Below are 19,380 nucleotides of genomic sequence, written 5' to 3' on the forward strand. Positions count from 1 at the left end.
AAATATGCTTCACCTTCATGTCACTCCATGCGCTCTTTACAGATGTAACTGTGGTGTCTCTTCTCATTGTCAAATTATCAGTCCACTACCTGATCACAGTGTTTTCTATTCAGATAAACTCTGTTGCAGTCATGTTAATTCATTCAACGCTTTCATCTCACCTTCAATACGACATCACCCTCCTGAATGTTTCCATCTCTGGCTGCAAGGCTCTCAGGAGAGATGTCCTTAACAAAGATGTGGCTGGCCAACCGCAGTCCATATTCTGCTTTCAGAGTTAATAAACACAAGGATGTAATATTAATGAGGCATGTCAAACTGTGAAAGAGACCAACAAAAAGCTCATATACTGTGTATCTTTTTAATGTAGCTAACACATTTGTAGTCAGCCTCTAAGGTTCTTGGACATTGTGTTGCCCACCTTCATTTTTACGTGACTTGACCAGGGTGACCTTGGAAGGCCTTGGCGGAGCAGAGGAGGCTTGTGACCGGCGGTCAGAGCGTGGAGAGACGCTCCTCTCCCGCGAGGCACTGTGATCCCGCCTGCCGCTGCTGCTACGCTCGCGGTCATGACGCCTGCCTGTGCTCGTGCCTGCTCCATCATAGGCACTTTGCCCACCACGACCATGCTGGGGCTCGTAACCATCCTCCTCATCACTGTCCTCTTCTTCATGCTCTGACATTGTCTCTCTATCCCCTGGGCGAGACACAGGGATCTGCACTTTCCTTTTTCTACGAATAGTCTAGGAAAACACAAGTTGTTTGAGTTTTTAATTATAGTTTATCGTGTATTTGAGGTAAACAAGAAAACATATCTAATGTTACAAAAAATGGTTGGTCGTTTAGAAGTGACAGGCAGTATGTAGTGAGTGAACTGCAACCGTCGACCCAGGCCCTGAGGCACCAGGGTTTGGTAAATTTCTTCAGAATAAACTCACAATTTTTGCATTTTTGCCACTTTTTCGGAGCTGCTGCACAGCATAGGCATGTTCCACGTTATCCATAGACACTGCGTTGACCATGACCACTCGATCATTTTCTCTGTGGAAAATGGAAGAAGATAAAGAAACAAAAAAGTAAGGTCATAAAGTTGTAGGGCTTTACTTGAACTAATTTATTGAGAAGATGGTAGACATTCCTGAAGAACGCCTATTGATGCAGTGCTAGCAGGACTCTTTGGGGTCAATGCCATAGAGTGAGCAGATGCTAATAGATGTAGACTCACTGGAGCAGTCCTTCTGCTGGGCCTCCTTTCAGCACGTCAGATATCACGATGGAGGTCTCCCCACTTTGGAAATGTGGGTTGTCCCTCCCACCTGAAATGGCAATTCCAAACCCAAAACCTGGGGCCTACAAACACACACAGACACACACAGACACACACAGCACTGCTTGATATGGCACACACTGTGGATACACTGGATTTGTTCAAAGCTTTGCTATAAACAAAAACAGGCTAATAAGCTCTCTGCAGGCTAATTAAAAGGAAAATTGTTAATTAAGTAAAATAATAAAGTGCAATGTGTGCAATTTAGCAGGGATTTAAAAGACTAGAACATTCACTGTAGATAAAAACAAAGACATGCATTTTTCAGTTTTTCTGTGAGTTGAGTTTTCCATGGAGGTTTTGTTCATTGCTGTGTTTTATGCAAAAGCCAGACGCGTGGGAAAAGCCATCTGATGGTGATGGCTAATCTTACTACCACAACAACACAGGAGACCACGAGAGACTAAAGACCGCAGGCACCCTGGGCTGCTCCTTCAGCCTCAATAAAGCCGCTACTAATTAGATTACATCAAGCAGGCCAGTCTAGACAGGTGCTACCCACAATACTACGGCAAAATGCCATCAGCTTACTAGTTTACTGTCTCATAGCAGAGTGCATTCAGAAATTCAGTGTGAGTATTCACAGATCACTGATCTGAGTCGTATGGTGTTTCTAAAGACTGAAACTTTATACAACCACCTCAACTGAGGTTAGCACATATAATCTACTGTGTGTGTGAATCAACAGGTAAATGCTCAGGGAGCAAACTATTGTCCCGCTTATCCCTTGAGCTGTGCTAAGGAGAGGAGTAAGTTGCCAACAGGAAGGAAGTGAAATGAAGTAGTAAGGAAGTGGATGCTGATTTCTGTCTTCCTTGGCCTTGTTTCCTGCCATCTGGATTCCCTGGCTATTGTTTCAGTACCACACATCCTGCTGCTACAGCTGGCCCGCTTATTACAGAGAAGCCAAAAAAGACGGCAAAGGACAGAGAGGAACATGGGGGATTTTGAGAACAACTGAAGGCAAACTTCAGAAATGGGATGGCAGAGACAGTGAGGGAAGAACAGTAAAGAGTAAAAAAGTGGGTTTTTTTTCAATACAGTAGTGACCACTTACCCTGTGAAGAGTCACTGTGTGCTGCTCCCATATAACCGTTTCCTCCATCGCTGCACTCTGTAACAAAAAATGCACAATGGCAAGATGTTGAATATAGATTCAAAGAAGTTAAACAAAAAAATGTGAAGGACATACTTAAATAGCACACACACAAAATACTGCAAACAAAACAAAGGTTATAAATATCGACAGACAGGCAGGAGAGTATACAAAGACGACATGTACACAGTGTTTCTGCGTATATCCTCTTCAGTTTCAACACACAGAGTAGCTGTTTGGCTACCTGCCAGGTAAACTCTAGCACATATTTGCATGACTGCGTCCTGTAGTTTGAGAAATCTCCACGTGAGAAGATTATGAATGACAGCAGCGTGAGCAAAGAGCCGACAGAGTCTGAGTGACGAGCAGAGGACAGAGTGAACAAGCCTTTATCATTCCTCGCTGGGTCATCTGAGAGGGCTGAAGCTAAGATGCTATATAGCTGTTGCTCTGACCTACCAAACTGGATTACAGTGACTCCAGGCAGACATCTTTTGCTTTCACTCATTTCCTAAATCAGTTACATAACACAGGTTTTTCTCGAAGCACGAGCCCTCTAAAGGTAAACGTATTGTTTTCTATCGAATGATGTGTCTTCAGGTCTCTTAGAGTTTAATTATGATACCTCATTCCTCCAATGTTGATTTTGAGACCATTATTAACAGATCCCCCTCTTTATGTGTCACAGCTCTGATCTTTGATAGTCCTGGGTACCCAGATTTAGATTACAGCTTCACTCTGCTGTCCAGTCTGTCTGTCTGTCTGTGGATCTGTCTGCCTGCCTGCAGGGATGTGATGGTGCAGCTGTCTGTGGCAGACTGCTGAGCACAGTCTAATGTGGCAGCGGAAGGAAAAGACATAAACACAGCCACACGTGCCAAAGTGCTCATTTACTACGACTTCTATGATCAACTTTTTAAAATGACACACCATGTCATCTGTCCACCCTGTCATTGTCATAATCTCAGGCCCTCACCCCTTCATTATCACCTAATCCCTAAACCATTTCACCCATCATCTTCAACACCAACCAGATCATTACTGTCATTACCTTCCCTCAGACTAACACGTCAAGGGTTGATACTACGATGTTGCCAACTGCATATGATCAGGACAGCAGGAGCAACCTGAGAGAGTTTCTGCTGTTCATTGACTTCCACGGACACACAATACTGTTGGACTTAGGGACGGGTACCAAATTAGGTACTTTTACAGATGCCGATCAAATTCTGTCAAAAGTACTGGGTACCGATTCATATAAACCCAAAAGATACCATGTTTAGGTTCTTAAATGCATCCTTGTGACTGTGAGGGAGTGGAAGAGTAGGCAATTTTCTATGCCGGACATAAACACAGCATTGCAAGGTTATACACTAAGGAATAAATATGTTAAATTGAAAAAGATATATATTTTTTTAGGGATGCACGATATTATCTGCACAATATCGGTATCGGCTTATAAAAGCTTAAAAACACGTTTATCGGTATCGGCAGATGTGAAAATTTGCACAGCCGATAAGGTGCTATTCAATTAGGAATATTATTATTGTCCTGTACTGTATTGTTTCCATCTGAAAAAAAAGCTCCTTAAATAAAATGTAGCACTTCATTTATTTGCACTGCAGAGCTCTGTGTCTGTCACCAGGTTGTTACAGTAGCTCTAAAATAATCAAATGAAACTTGGTTATGTTTAAAAATGCATTGTACATTTAAAGTTCATGTGATCTAAAGAAATTATTTTTCTGTATTTCAATACTGAATGTCTTGAGTTTGAAAAAATAATATATTTCTTATTTATGGTAAAATCTAATGTTTTTTGTCTTGTTTTATGTGTGTTTCTTAAACAAATAAGACAGTCACAATAAGAGTAACATATAAATTCCAGTACAGGATAGAATTAGCTTTCTTTACAGTGAAAAAACCAAACAAACTTGTGATTATTGGTATCGGTATCGGCCAAAAGGGGTTTCGATATATGGGATATCGGCAAAAATCCACTATCGTGCATCCCTATATTTTTTATTAAACAAATTGATATTTCTTACCACATAAACAGAAAAAAGTACCGAAAATTGGTACCACTCTGTACCAGGCAACAGTACTGTATTGTTTCAAATGTGAAAAGCACCCATCCCTATTTACAAAAGCTGCATTTTGTTGTGTCTTATTAAATTAAATCTTGCAATATTTGAAATTTGATATGATTCATACTAATATATATTGAAATACCCATGCCAAAGACCTCAAATGCCAAGACTCCACCAGCGACTGATGCAAGTGGAACGCCAAAGCAGAAACACTACATCGCCCTGAAAAAAAAAAAAAAAAAAAATTGCACCACACTTAAACCCTGCATAGCATAAAGGGGCCAATCACTAGCATAAAATCACACATTTCAAACAGATTACTTTTAATCTGTGTTTTCCCTTTTTACCTCATGACAATCTTTATAATAAAAAAATCTGAATGAGACTTCCAGGGATCTAAAATCCTGTTAATATTCAGACTGCTGTGCAGCAGTTTGACATCTGATAACCCTTCATACACTGGTCTGTTGGAGCGACTGAATTTCTTGGGTCACGTTTCATTTTCTCACAGCACCAAAACACCACCACTACATTGACAGGTTTCTTCAGTCTAAATCCCTACTTAAGTACAGGTCTCCAGCACGGCCGGCAGTCACATAAAGTTCACATACTGTAGCTCCTAATCTAAGTTTGTGCTCCAATCTTTTCCTTTCACTTTGTTCACGTCAGTAAGCCTGAGCCTCAAGAATACACAGTTAACCCTTCGACCCTCATTTCCATGCTAGCTCTGTGTGGATGTTGTTTATGTCCATAATTGGCGCAATAGGCTTGGGTGTTCCCCCTCTGCATCTCTCCTCCCTCCCCTGTCTGCCCCTACGACTCTCACAGTAATGCCACTATTGTGTGAAGGGACCTGACCCATTTAACTGAGGCTCCCCCCGACATTCCCAAACACATCCACTCCTCTAAAGTGTTTTGTGATATATTCATCCATCCGTTCATCAGCTCAACAGTCCAGAGGGAGGCTACACCATGAGAAACAACAGCATGCCGGGGGCCATGTGACCAGGAGGTCAGGCAGGCAGGTGGCCTTGAACTCTCTCCTTGAACTGTGGATCGCACCGATGACAGAGAGATGAGACAGAGGAGGAAGGCTGAGGGTCGATTATACAACTTGTATGCAGTTTTGATCGGGTACAGGACATGTTTCTGTTCCTCCTCTGCACCCTTTCACATCTTCCCTCTCTTTCATACAAGATACAATTTACCAAATGCACAATTACACTCCTAAAACATTTTCTGAATCAAACTTTGCTTCCAGTCTGAACCTCTGATCACTGTCTTGCTCACCTTTCACTGCTCTCCCACACTGACCATTAGCCTCACAGTGGAGGGTCTGCAGCTTGAGTCATGAGGGTGGAGACATGCTTCGATGAGTAAGAATTCCTGGTCAAGAGCATGAGTCAACAGACAGACGGGAGGCTTACAGATTAACGGCTGTGCTTCAGCCGAATTTCAGTTTAACATTTGATTCATGACCTGCCTCAAAATCTGGAATGTTCCTTCAAATACTGCATATATCCAAACGTCCACCTACTCTGACCAAAACATTATTGGACTGAGGGGTGAAACAATTAATTTTACTTCTAACCTGTGTTAGGGTCATTGTTTGAATCTTGATTATCCAAAATAAGCCACAGTGGTAGAGTTGATCTACAGGAAATGACAGCATGGTGTCAATCAGAGCAGAAAAGAGGATGGGGATCATGTTTTTAACTTTTTGGAGCATTTCAATTTGCGTCTTAAATTAGGTTTCTACCTCTCGTCATTTGCACCATAATCATACCTTTCAAACTCTTAAGTCAGGCCTACCACGGACAAATAGCCTGTCTGTTAACTGAAAAGCACATTTTCCTTTATTAAGCACAGATGGTAAATTGGTGTCAGCTATGGTTACAAAGAAATACTTTCACTCTCTCTGGCTGCTTTCATATTTACTCCTCTGGGACTACCGCTCTGTCACTCCGATGAGATTATTACTGTAATTAAAATCAGCCTGATGTGAAGTGATGATTAACAGCCTCACTGATGAGAGTGAGATATGAGCAGAGGAGAAAGACGATGGTAACAGAGTATCAGGTGGCTGTTGGCGTAGTTTGACTGAGGTTATGAAAAAAAAATTAAAAAAGCAACAAGTCTAAAAAAGTTGGGCAGATTTAAACCCCTGGTTTGACTGTGATGAGGATTAGTAAAGTCATGATGACTCGTCTTTCAATCAATCAATAAAGTTCCTCAAAATAGAAATTTGAAGAGTAGAAAAGCTAACCAGTTGTAGGTCAGTGTAGAGCTGAAACGATTCCTCGAATGATTCGATGTACTCGATTACAAAAATTACTCGAGTAATTTTCTCCGCCTTGAGGAATCGTTTAATTTTAAAAAAGATCAAAGGGTAGTATTTCAAAAAGAGCTGAGGACATATTAAGAGAGTTTTCAGACCCCTCAAGCTACCTCTTATACAAAATAGCAACTAGCAACAAATCAAGCTTCTTTTCTGGAGTTTGGAGACTAATGGGTCATTCTACGAAACAGGTGCCATTTAGGTCCAACATTTAATGAGATGTTCAAGGCACAAAAAATGTGTCAAAGTGTGTTTACAAATTTTGGAGCTACCAAAGCAAGAGCTCTCATTGACATGCTGTATCAGAAAATTCTATTTCTTAAAGAGAAAAAATTTCATTTAAAAAATAACTGCTCTAACACTAAACAAAAAATTATTTTATCCGATTACTCGATTAATCGATGGGATTTTTAGTGGAATACTCGAATACTAAAATATTTGATAGCTGCAGCCCTAGTTCAGTGTCAGACTGTAATCGGTTATCCAGTGTCTTTTGTGACAGGAGTATTTCTGATCACATCAAAGAAAACGTCAGAGATCACCCATGGCCAACAACAACATGAACACAAGTGTGCCTGATTTTCTGGTGTGAAAAAACAAAAAGTAAAACTAGAGATTGAAACAAAGGATGAGGTTTATCTCTGAAGTCACAGAGTTGTGGAAAACAATGGTTTGCTTGATGTTGCACAAACTGACGGCAGCACAGTGTATTTATACATCCATATTAGTCAGGCTTGAGCTCCAGCCAGCAGGGCCCAGGGCTGGGAAACAAAGAGCAGCCACCAATCACACACATGTGTACTCGTCTGCACACACACACACACACACACACACGCACACAACATAGCCATGATCTAACAGTACAGGCCCTCTTTGTTCAAGCCTCAGCCAGCCTGACTTGGTCCTGGCCGGCGCACCATAACACACAGTCCAGAACAAATGATAAGAGCTCGCTCAGACTCTTCAAAGGCAGAAACTAATCCTGTTCTTTTGGGCATGCTGATGAACTGTCTGCAGAAATGAGTGCTGAAATGAGTATTTATAACTCTCTGCAGTAGTTCAGACATGAAAGTTGTTCACACATACCTTCAAACCTCCAGTCATCAAATATATTACACAGAAACAGCTCAACCTGTGCTAACGCTGCCAACATTTGATGAAATCTTTGATCTGTTTGCTCGTCCAGCTATAGGAAGAAGAGTACGCTAAGAAGCTTAACAGCACTTTTTCGTAACAGAAACAGATGAAAACCTGCAGAAACATGTGCCAGAGTCACATAACTGAGCAGGTAACACTATGTCGGTAAAAAAACAACCGTGCACAGAAGCGTGCAGTTAACCATTTCATAACACATACTTTATCAGCTTTTAAGGAAGCTGATGAAATTGCAGCTGACAGTGAGGTCATCTTGTGAGTAACATTACGTGCTGAGAGGAGATTTTCAAGAAGCACAACAGAAGCTCTTTATCAGTTTTCCACCAATGAAACTGTTGTCCAGTGGTCCATTACTCACCACCTCTCTTCATATGACTTCCCTTCATCTGAACCACAAGAATTCTTCTGAGTGGAGAGGGCACTTTATACAGTGGGCGTATTAAAAGATACTGTTTTTGACAAAAAGAGACACGAGGGGCAAGTGTAAAAAAGATGACAGAAAGTTTCAAGGACTGAGATTTCTCTCATGGAGAGAGGACAGTTGATTGTTGGCACAGATGAAGCAGGAAAAACCGAGCAAGGAGCTACATGACGACAAGTGTGAGGTAAAATCCTGACAAAGCTTTAGGTCAGTGTGCCTGCTCTTCTCTGATAGCCTGAGGCAGGATGTTAGCAAGAGCAGCCACAGCACCCACAGGAAAACACTCCACTTCCTGTTTGCAGGAAATAGCTTAAGCTTCCAGAATAATCACAGCACACACTACTGAAAAATCTCTCCTTAGAAGACTTAACCTAACTATGAATCTTGCCTGTAAAATGAGTTTTGGTTCATCACAAAGATTCAAAGCTGTCACATACTTAGGTTGAGAGCCACAGAGAACACAGACATCAGCTAACATGTGTCTTATTGACTTCATAATCTGAGCTTTCAGTGCATGACAGGAAGCAGTTTCTCACCCAGCTTTTTTCTATGAGGACAATTGAGCAAAAACTATCAACACGTGTACTTAAAGTTGTTCACTTATGACTATACATCCAGCGACACGTGGATACTGGGCATACTCAGGTCCAGTATTCTCTCTAAATCCTGTCACTGACAACTCTTGTTATATGACTTACCAGAAAGAGGATTTTAGTCCTCTGACACTGGATCTGACATCATCAGAGGAACCACCTGTGTTACACCATAGACTGTATGTTAAATTGACAAAGTCTCTGTGACATCACTCGTCTGTTTCTGAAACAGAGTTTTGCTACAAATCATCAGCGGCCATATTGGAAATGGAGTGGGCCTTGAGCCTCCACACTAACAGCTCTAAGGTGCCCTCCTGTCAACCTGTGGAAAACAACAGGTGAGGTAAACAACATCAGATTTCGTTGCATGGTCGGGACGGATCCAGTTTTCATGTGTATTCAGCACTATCACGCTTTACAGCTGCTGTAAATCGAACCACACTCCAACATGTCCGCTGTGTGGGACTACTTCTCTTTGGAAAGCAATGATAGTAAAACAGCGGCTTGAAACATTTGTAAAGTGAGTGTTCTTCGAGGAGGTACCAACAGGGCTCCCTTTAAAGTGATACCCCGGGATGGAACAAGTTGGGTCCTATCACAAGGTTTAGGGCAGAAATTACCCCTACAGCAGTGTTTTTGTACAGCAGAAGCCCAGAGCGCTTGCACCAAAGGCCCCCTCCCTGCTCCTCTGCCGGTTTCCTCTGCACTCAGACGGGGCCAATTTTTACTTGACCAAAAACACAAATGAACGGACTCCCACCGAAAAAGTCTGATATCGGTCTGCATTCACCCTTTATTTAGAGAATTTTCAGCGCGTTACTTTTACACAAAAACTCAGCTAAATAAGGCCCCAGTTCTCATTGTGTCATAAAACGGCGCTACCTCCGCTGCAGAGCCACAGCTGGCTACGAGGCGCTCGCCGCGTAGTGTATCAGTCCGCGCACGGCGTGCCAGATATAAACAAACGCAGGTAGTCTGCCAGGACGAAGAGACACGATGAGAACTAGAGCCTTATTTAGCAGTGTTTTTGTGTGAAAGTAACACGCTGAAAATTCTCTAAATAAAGCGTGAATGCAGACCGATATCAGATTTTTTTGGTGGAAGTCTGTTTATTTGTGTTTTTTGGTCAAGTAAAAAATGGCCCCGTCTGAATGCAGAGGAAACCGGCAGATGAGCAGGGAGGGGGTGTTTGGTGCGAGCGCCCTGGGCTTCTGCTGCACAAAAACACTGCTGTAGGGGTAATTTCTGCCCTAAACCTTGTGATAGGACCCAACTTGTTCCATCCCGGAGTATCACTTTAATACAACAAATTTGATTCGTCATTTACAACGGAATCACCCAACGGATTACAGGATTTGTAAGAGAAAGGGATCGGTATTGGATTGGTATCGGCAAAACGTGAAAAAATCAGATCAGAAGTCAAACAATCTGTATTTGGACATCTCTACATCTGAACACCTTCTAAACTGTCAAGTTAGAAAAAAATTATATCACATAGAGGAATTAGTGATTAAGACTCAGGACTAGACTGTGAACATGTTTATTGTGTGAAATTTTTTTTTTTTTTTCCTGGCTTGGTGTAGAAGTGGTTTGTAGTACATCCAGAGCCATCCTCAAGCGGACACTCAACAAACTGCAGGTTTTAGCACGTCTGCGTTGTCTCATATTTTCATCCCGGTGTTCAGCTTAGGTTAAACAGCTCACCTGCTAGTACAGCTTGCGTCATCCTGCATCCTACAACCCAAAGAAGTCTTACTCAAAAGTAAAGGGGAGACAAAAACACTACTGTAAAATACTGAATTGTTACACCAACATGTGATAAAACAAACTGGTGCTAGATTTTGACATCCTGAAAAACAGGGACTCTGAACAGATTTCTCAAACTGACCCCGCCTAACTGCTTCACAACTCCCCGTGCCGGCCTGAAGGACATCAACAGGTGTGTTGTAAATGGCAGTTAGTCAGCTGAAGAAGCTGACAGGAGCAAAATCACAAAGACAGCATCATAATGTGTACTATGTGTCACAACAAATGGTTGATCCTTTGTATTGTGTTTCTGTTCAAAGACACCAAGGTCACACTTTGGTCCTGGCTCAGTCTTTTTTTGTCACAGTTACCAGGCTTGACAGTGATCTCACACATGAGCCAGAAATATTTTATCTGGTGTAATAAGTGGAAATTAAGTCCTTCATTGCACAGATTAACAATTTAACGTCGGTTAAGACACAAATGGAGACAGTCAATCTGCAACAGAGACAGCATCCTGTGCTGGCTCTCTCCATCACCGGGCAAATTGTATCCATGGTAGCTGTATCTCTCCTCAACTGGACCCAAAGGGGAGAGCAGGGCAGCAGTACACTCAAACAAAACATAATTAGAGACAAAAGCACATGCTCTTTCTGGAGGGCATGCAGTCAACAGTAAACATGCAAATGCATGACAGCCACGAACGTGAGCCTTGAAATGGCGTCTTTTAGATTAATGTGTACTGTACCGCCTTATCAAGCACAAGTTCTATCAAAAAAAAAAATCAGCTGTCACCCTCAGTAGCAAACATGAATTCAGCTGAAGTCATTTTTGGGGCAGGTTGTCACTGTGATGGGACGAGAAAGGCCTGCATGTGTGTGCACACACATGGGGTTGTGCAGATGAGGGCAAGTAGCCAATAGGCAGATGACGATGATGATGATGCAGAGCCTCAGTCAGCGGCGATGTACGGTTGTGCTGACATGCTCAAATATGCTTGAGTTCATTAATCTCAAACAGGAACCCTACTCTCTCACACAGCATCCTGAAAACATCTCCATCATGGCTCTCCTCGCCGTGACACACAGGATACACAAACACACCTCAGACTGAAAACTATCTGACACAGAGTCACTGCGAGAATAGTGAGGGTAGGAATAAAATAAAAAACCTATAATCCAGGCTTTTGGATTAAAATGTTAATCTGAGCCATGCTTCTCGGTGAAGACTACTGCTGCTGTCTCATGAAAGCAGACAGAGGAAATGATGGAGGGATGGATAAATACACCTCCAAAGACAGCTGGGTGCTATTGTAATGAAATTTACTGTCATGACAGCAGTTATTCACCGTGTTTGATTCAATCACCACTCACCACTTCAGTTTCAATCCAAACCAGGTCTGCACTTTTATCAACCAACTGAGAAATCTTAGAATCTCTCTGCTCTCTCTGAAATGTACTACTCTTAAAATCTTTTGTAGATAAGCTTTCCCATTTGGTAAAGATTAACACAGAGGCCATTTAAATGAAAATTTGTAAAGAAGCTAATGCCTTTGCTCAAAAGTGACTCCATCAATCATTTAATCCACCACAAGCCTCCCTTTGAGGGATTACTGATCCAAATCAGCAACACGCAGCGGGACATGCTGATTTTTAATTGAGAAAAAGAAAAGAAAAGTGTTTTTTTTTCACACTTGGTAAACATCCTTAGCATTGAATAAAAAGCATATCTGAAAAGGACTAGCATAACCACAATGCTTGGGCTCTTTTGGAAAGGAGACTGATTGGCTAAAATAAATTCATGCTCTTTGTTTTGAAACTTAATGCACATTAAACAGCTATTTATCCTTTTTTCATTAAAATCTTTACCCAGCATGCTCGCTTGCCTTTCATTCAAAGCGGAGTTGTCTTTCAGAGTGAAAACACGTGTTACTCAATATCAGCATTTATTCAATCAGCTTCAGTAACAGTGAGTGAAATCTGTTTCATTTAAACCTTTGAGTCAGGTGCAGGCTCCCATCATGTCGACCACAGTGCTGCTCTTCAGAGCTGTGCAGCGGTCTGTTCTGTCACCCAGACATACATCTGGCCTTCGCTAGGGCTAGTATCTCATGTGCAGCTTATCCAGCAGCAAAGTCATCGCAGCTCAACTACAAGTTGATACTCTGCCTAGAGAGACAGGCAGCACAAAGGTCACAGAGGAGAGAAGGAACTTCTGGATGGAGTCTAACTTTCTACTTTTCCTCGATCCTTCCTGCCTGCTCACTTGGGTTCTGCATGAGCACGAGTTTCAAAGGGCTCACTCTTGAGTCTGGAGGGCTGATATGTGAAAAGCTGGAAGATGTTAAACTGAGAGGTTTTTAATATGATGCATATTAGTTGAGATGGGATGCTGAAAGTCTGAAGCTAAACATATAGCTAACTAGAAAAGCACTCAGAGAGCACTGACCTCCGCCAAGCATATTGTGGTTGTCACGCAACATTTTAGTCCTACTTTAATGTTATACTCCCTTTCAGCAGACTATCTGCTACAATTTGGTGTTGGCTGCAGGTTTGTATGATAATTTGTTACCTGACAGTGTTGATGATGACCCAGTACATATTTCATATTCCGGATCTTAATATCCAGAATATTGCCAGAATCTGGATCCTACTTTTATATCTATCAGATATTATTGTGACCTTGTCTTGTATTGTTTTGCAAAGCAATCCGAGCATTTATCATGGAGTTATGTACACATATGGTGAAAACGGCCTTATCTGACAATGATAAAGAATGCTTTAAAAAAGTCCTAGATCCAGACGGTGATCCAGATCACCTCCAAAATTTTATCACTTCTTCCTTGCCCCATTTTGAACATGTCCTGAAAATGTAATAAAGATCTGTTCATTATTTTTTGAGTTATGTTGTTCACAGACAAACAGTCAAACTCTCCCAAAAACATAACCTCCTTGGCGGAGGTAATTCAAATATGCCAACATAAAACATCTCTACACAGTTGAATATCTAAAACCAAAAAAGGTTTTTTTGTCCTTCAAATAAATGCAGTTCAACTGGAGCACTTCACCTCAGGTTATATCTTTGTGTTGACTATAGAGCTGAAACGATTCCTCGAATGATTCAAGGTACTCGATTACAAAACATACTCGAGTAATTTTCTCCGCCTTGAGGAATCGTTTAATTTTAAGAAAGATCAAAGGGTAGTATTTCAAAAAGAGCTGTGGCCATATTAAGAGAGTTTTCAGACCCCTCAAGCTACCTCTTATACAAAATAGCAACTAGCAACAAATCTAGCTTCTTTTCTGGAGTTTGGAGACTAATGGGTCATTCTACGAAATGGGTGCCATTTGGGTCCTCAACATTTGATGAGATGTACAAGGCACAAAAAATGTGTCAAAGTGTGTTTACAAATTTTGGAGCTACCAAAGCAAGTGCTCTTATTGACATGCTGTATCAGAAAATTCTATTTCTTAAAAAGAAAAAATTTCATTTAAAAAAATAACTGCTCTTTAACTAAACAAAAATGTATTTTATCCGATTGCTCGATTAATTGATGGGATTTTCAGTAGAATACTCGAATACTAAAATATTCGATAGCTGCAGCCCTAGTTGACTACAATGGAGAAAAATCTGCATCGTAATATCAGTATTTATGGCTTTACTTTTTTACTCACAGTTGTTGCACTTTTGTTTTTAAAGTCTTCTCAGACTGAAAAAGGGGAATCAACCCCTTCTGCACTAGATCTGTTTTTGTGTCTGCAGAAACCAAATTCAAAGCAGTGGGAACGATAAGCAGATCCAGACCTGGAACCTCTGAATTCAGCCAATCGCTGTAAACACAACTATCAGTATTCCCACCCTGCCCCTCCCATCACACACAGACACACACACACTCTCGACAGGAATGTGCAGATAAGGAGACATGGCTCGACTCTTTCTCTCAGCCTGTTTCTCATTCCAAACAGTATCCCTCACCTTTTCCTCATCTCACACCCTGGATCCTTCTATCTTAATCCCTCCTCTCTGTTTCTGTTTGTTTACTTTCTTTCTGATGTTAAGCCGAAACAAACACACAAACGGCATTTACATTAAATAACATGAGGTGACTGGTGCAAAGTTGCTTCACAGAAGCCAAACACCAGTCCTCAAAGGACAAGGTGGCTGGAATCAGATTTTTGCTTGGACAGCAACATTCATAGTGATGGAAATGACAGCCTACAATTAGAAGGAGCAATATTTTGGCAGTCATTGTAAAACACTTTTCCACAAGTGAGGAGGTTTCTTAAGACGAGCACCTCTGAAGAACTAATAAAGGACAAATCGAAAACCCTACATGTACTTATTCACACAGAGTCTCATACCTCGACTCACAGGAGGACCTGTGCTGATTTCTACCTCTGCAAAAAAACTTGCTAAAACAAAACAAAACACAACTTGCTGTACCTTATGGAGAGGCAGGCACGGGTAAACACACATGCATGCTAAACAAAGGGGGGATTCAGTGGAGGGTTCAGCATTTTGTTTGCCTGCCTCTACAGTACACACAGGATGAGACAAAATTAGCAACAACCAACAAGGACGAATACAGAGTCCCCCCCTCCACAATGATACAATGATTATCCTGACAGGGACAGCAGCGTTTGGATTTCCAAGTTCTCCTCAGAGCAGGCAGCAGGGAAATTTGCCACTGGAGTAAAAAACATTTCACATTTCAAGTTGCACAATAACTTTCGAACATCGCAACTCTGAGCCACAACTCACAGTGTGCAGAGTCACATGGTGCCATAAAACACTGAGAGGCCAAACCCACTCAATGGCATTCCCAAGCCTTCTGAGGACTTAGCGACAATAGGCATGTTGTGGAGCAGAATCTATAGTGAATTAATGAGTTACTGTTGTGGCCACCATTTTCCCAGCACTTAACTGGCAACATAATTACCAATCCCCCAAGAGATGAGAGACGGGGAGGGGGAGGTATGCATTCTTTAACAAGATACACAAGTTCAGAGAGATAATACATGAATGACTTCTAGAGACAGGATCTACAGCAATGTAATGAAGGAACTACAATGAGCCAAGAATGAACGTAGCCTTACAACTCTGTTCTAACAGTAACTTTACAGGAACTAACTGAACATTGATACACTGGTTTAAAATACAATGGCATCATAAGGCAACATAAATGAGCGGAAGATCCTCACAGCCTGCAAACTAAACTAGTAACAACAAAACAAGTTTGAACAAAGAAATACACCTGCACAGTCTTACACTACTGTTATTTACACAACCTGTTTACACAAGTTTTTTCTACTCTACCAGAAGGAGGCCTGGAACAAAACTCCAACCCACAGGCAACCTATAAGTGGCCCACACCTGACCTGCAAACATGAATCTGACCAAGGTTATAATAGTTTTGGATTTGTCATTATAGTTTAGTTTTAGTTAGTTTTGAAATTTTATTTTCCATTACAGTTTAGTTTTAATTAGTTTTAAAGCAGGCATTCTAGTTTTTATTTAGTTTTGATTTTTGCAACAAGGCTTAGTTTTAGTTAAATTTTAGTTTTTTCATACCTTATTAACCAGGTGCAGGATTCAAAAAGGTCAGAGTAAATATTTTGTCATACAGTTTATTTTCAAGTCCAACATAGTGCTCACAAAATGTTGGCTGCTGCCTTAAACACAAGAAAATAACATAAACTTAGTATGAAAAATATAAGCATAAATTATATAAAATAATGTTGACATAAATTACATTAAAATAATATTAACATAAATTATTTAAAAAAAAACAATATAATTTGAGCTTCAATAAATAAAAACTTGGACTCTGTAACAATTAAACTATTACAGATGCTCTGATTCATTGCTTCACTACCTTTCGTCGCAGCACAGCGCACAGCCAGTCAGTGCGGTAAACAAGCTCGTCCCTGTACGTCGCTATGATGGTGCTGTGCGGCACTGACAACTGCCTAAAACTGTCTAAAATTGTTTGGGAAAATGTGTCTGATTAATTTAAATCTTAAAGGCTAATAGTATTGTCAAAAACTATAACTAAGGGAATTTTGTCTATCATTTTGGTTAGTTTCAGTTAGTTTTGTAAACACAAGATACAGTTTTAGTTTACTTATCGTTTTTGTTTTCTTTTCTAGTTTTTATTAGTTTGAGTTAACTGCAATGTATTTTAAATTTTAGTTTACGTTTTAGTTTTGTTTTAGTGAACTATTATAACCTTGAATCTGACAAATTAAAAAAAACACTGAGCAGCACACAAATTATTCCCTGAATGAGCATGCAAGTGAGCCATCTCACTTCATTCCTATCTCTGTAGGAAGCTGCACATGCACAGCACTGATCAGGATTAGAGTATGTGGCTTTAGAAAATGTTGTCGAGCACACTAAACCAAAAACTAGACAGCCAAACATCACTGTTTGACCTAGAGTGAAGTATTTGTTTGTTTACTGCCAACTCCAAATGCAAAACCATCGTGCATCATTTGCTCGAGAGCTGTAGTGGAGTAATTACAGAGTATTTATGTTCACAGGCCTCTCTTTGTGAAATGCCACACTTTTCAGGACCAGCTTTCCCCGAGGAATACAAGAGAGGGTATAAATACTAGATTTTGAACACTACCGTTTTTAAGCTTCCTTCTCTCCTTTATTTTAACTCTGTTTTCTTCTTCAGAGCAGTTAAATTTCAACACAGCGTAGAAAAAGAGATTAACAGAACAAATTTAGTGGACACTTTCCATTTGATAAAAACAAGTCTCATGGATCCTCTGTGTTCCCCTCTGGTTTTGTGTCTCTTCTATGACATTCTGCTTCTGGTGATCAACACAGAAGGTTAGTTCAGTGCACATCTAAAACTATATTTAGGTAAGGTACAGTAAAGCAGATTTAAAAAAAGGAAAAAAAAATAAAAAAGCAGAGTTTCTGCGCACTGGATTACAGCTCTTGCACTTTATTAGCCTGCAGGCAACGCTTCAACTCTACAGGCTTAAGCAAACCATCGTGCAAAGCAGAAAACAGCAGATTAAAGATTTGCTAAGATGATGACAGTTTTTGGTACGCTGCAAGAAAACAAACAGCCCCTGATGTTGACACAGTGATATTTTTCACAGGACTTGACACTGAATGAGAGAAACAGGGTCAAAAAGGGTAGAAGAAACTTAAAGGAGAAAAGGGTGTTCAGCTAATAGAGACATAGGATAATGTGCCGTGTGCCACATGATGTGCTGTTCATCCAAGGAGAGCAACGTGGACATGTGAGGGAGGTGTATGCTTAGCAGGGAGGAATTCAATCATCAGAGAAGATTGAAGAATATGCTTTTTTTGTAAATGTCTAAAACAGAGGCAGGTTCCCGTATCAGAGTAGTTGTGAGAATTAACACCCATACAGCTCGAGCGATGACTCTGCTTCATATCATCTGAGGCAGCAGACAGTGTCTCCCACAGGCTGATGACTCTGTTTCCCAGACAGAAAAGACAGTTTTGCACTCCCAACACAGCAAAGAAGAGATAAGCAAATGAACATGCAGCAGTGTGTGTGTATGTGTGTGTGTGTGTGTGTGTGTGTGTGTAAAGGCATGTAGGGCAACAAGCCTTGGGATGAATCTGTTCCAGCCTCTCTCTCCTCCCTAACCAGCTGAGCCACGACTGCCACATGCACCCTCTCTTGTCCATCCTCTCCTGCCTCCCCCCACACACCGTCTATCTCTTGCACTCTCTCTGTCTAATACACACAAAACACCCTGTGTCAAATCCCCTGTGCCTGCAGTGGGAATGATAAATCCCTGCAGAGACCTGCCCTGCCCTGACAGAAAGGATGCGAGGCTGGCTCGGAGTGTCCTCTCTCTGCGAGAATGTCTGTTTGATAAGGAGCAAGGGACAAACCAAGACTCAGGGTTAGAGACGCTGTAAAGCATCCATCTTCAGCAAGAACAAAAGAGTGCAAGAAGCTGGATCACTGAATGCCAAGCAGTCATGTGTTTCTGCAAAGTAAGGGCGAAAACTTAAAAGCATAAAGTCAGTCTGGTCTCCCTGAGGGAGCCGATATAATACAATATTTAGATGCTGTCAAGTCTGTGTTTTAAAGTTCTGCCAGTCCAAACAGCTACATCTTTTCTAGAAAAATCCCTCCCTGAAAATCTGAGCTAGGTCTTGAAAGCAGATTTATCCCAGTAAGATGTGAATATGTCAAAAATGAAAGTGTGAATTGATTTTAACTGATTTTGGTGAAAAGTCAAAAATGCATTCAGATGTCTTCCACCAGAAAACCACAGCTAGTTGCAAATCTCATCCATCCTTAACCAGCAGAGTACAAAAAGGGTCCAGAGAAGGTGATGACCTTCAACCATCAACCGGCTGTTAATCCAGTGATACCCTTTGCTTGCACTGCCAAACAGTAACTGTTTTTGAACTGCAAGCCCAGAAAAATCCTTGACCCACACAGGGCAAGGTCATGGACAGCTCCAGTGTTGCTGCTGCATTTGAATCAAATACAAACACTTCAATGTATTAAGCTGTGATTATAAGAAAGATATGCTGTCTTTTTAAGATCTGCCACGTGACTCAGATTAAAGCCGGTACATCCCTCCCTCCCACCTCTTTCTTTCTCTAT

General features: G+C 41.1%; 1 protein-coding gene across 12 annotated transcripts in view; it reads right to left on the reverse strand.

The window, feature by feature from the left end:
• tjp1a (tight junction protein 1a) overlaps nucleotides 1-19,380 on the reverse strand; it is a 104,359-nt gene that overhangs the window by 25,135 nt on the left and 59,844 nt on the right. For 8 of the 12 annotated variants that reach the window (XM_074666662.1, XM_074666667.1, XM_074666658.1 and 5 more), the window contains 5 exons: nucleotides 2,385-2,441; nucleotides 1,226-1,350; nucleotides 939-1,041; nucleotides 422-743; nucleotides 162-268 (listed from right to left, as the gene is read on the reverse strand). In XM_074666662.1, the coding sequence (XP_074522763.1) occupies nucleotides 162-268; nucleotides 422-743; nucleotides 939-1,041; nucleotides 1,226-1,350; nucleotides 2,385-2,441 (714 nt within the window). The remainder of the gene's footprint in view (nucleotides 1-161; nucleotides 269-421; nucleotides 744-938; nucleotides 1,042-1,225; nucleotides 1,351-2,384; nucleotides 2,442-19,380) is intronic. The other 4 variants (XM_074666668.1, XM_074666666.1, XM_074666659.1 and 1 more) reach the window with 1 other exon arrangement.

This window comes from Halichoeres trimaculatus, unplaced genomic scaffold (assembly GCF_033239565.1).
Source record: "Halichoeres trimaculatus isolate MK-OKI-2021-1 unplaced genomic scaffold, fHalTri1.1 fHalTri1_scaffold_3, whole genome shotgun sequence".
Lineage (NCBI taxonomy): Eukaryota > Metazoa > Chordata > Actinopteri > Labriformes > Labridae > Halichoeres > Halichoeres trimaculatus.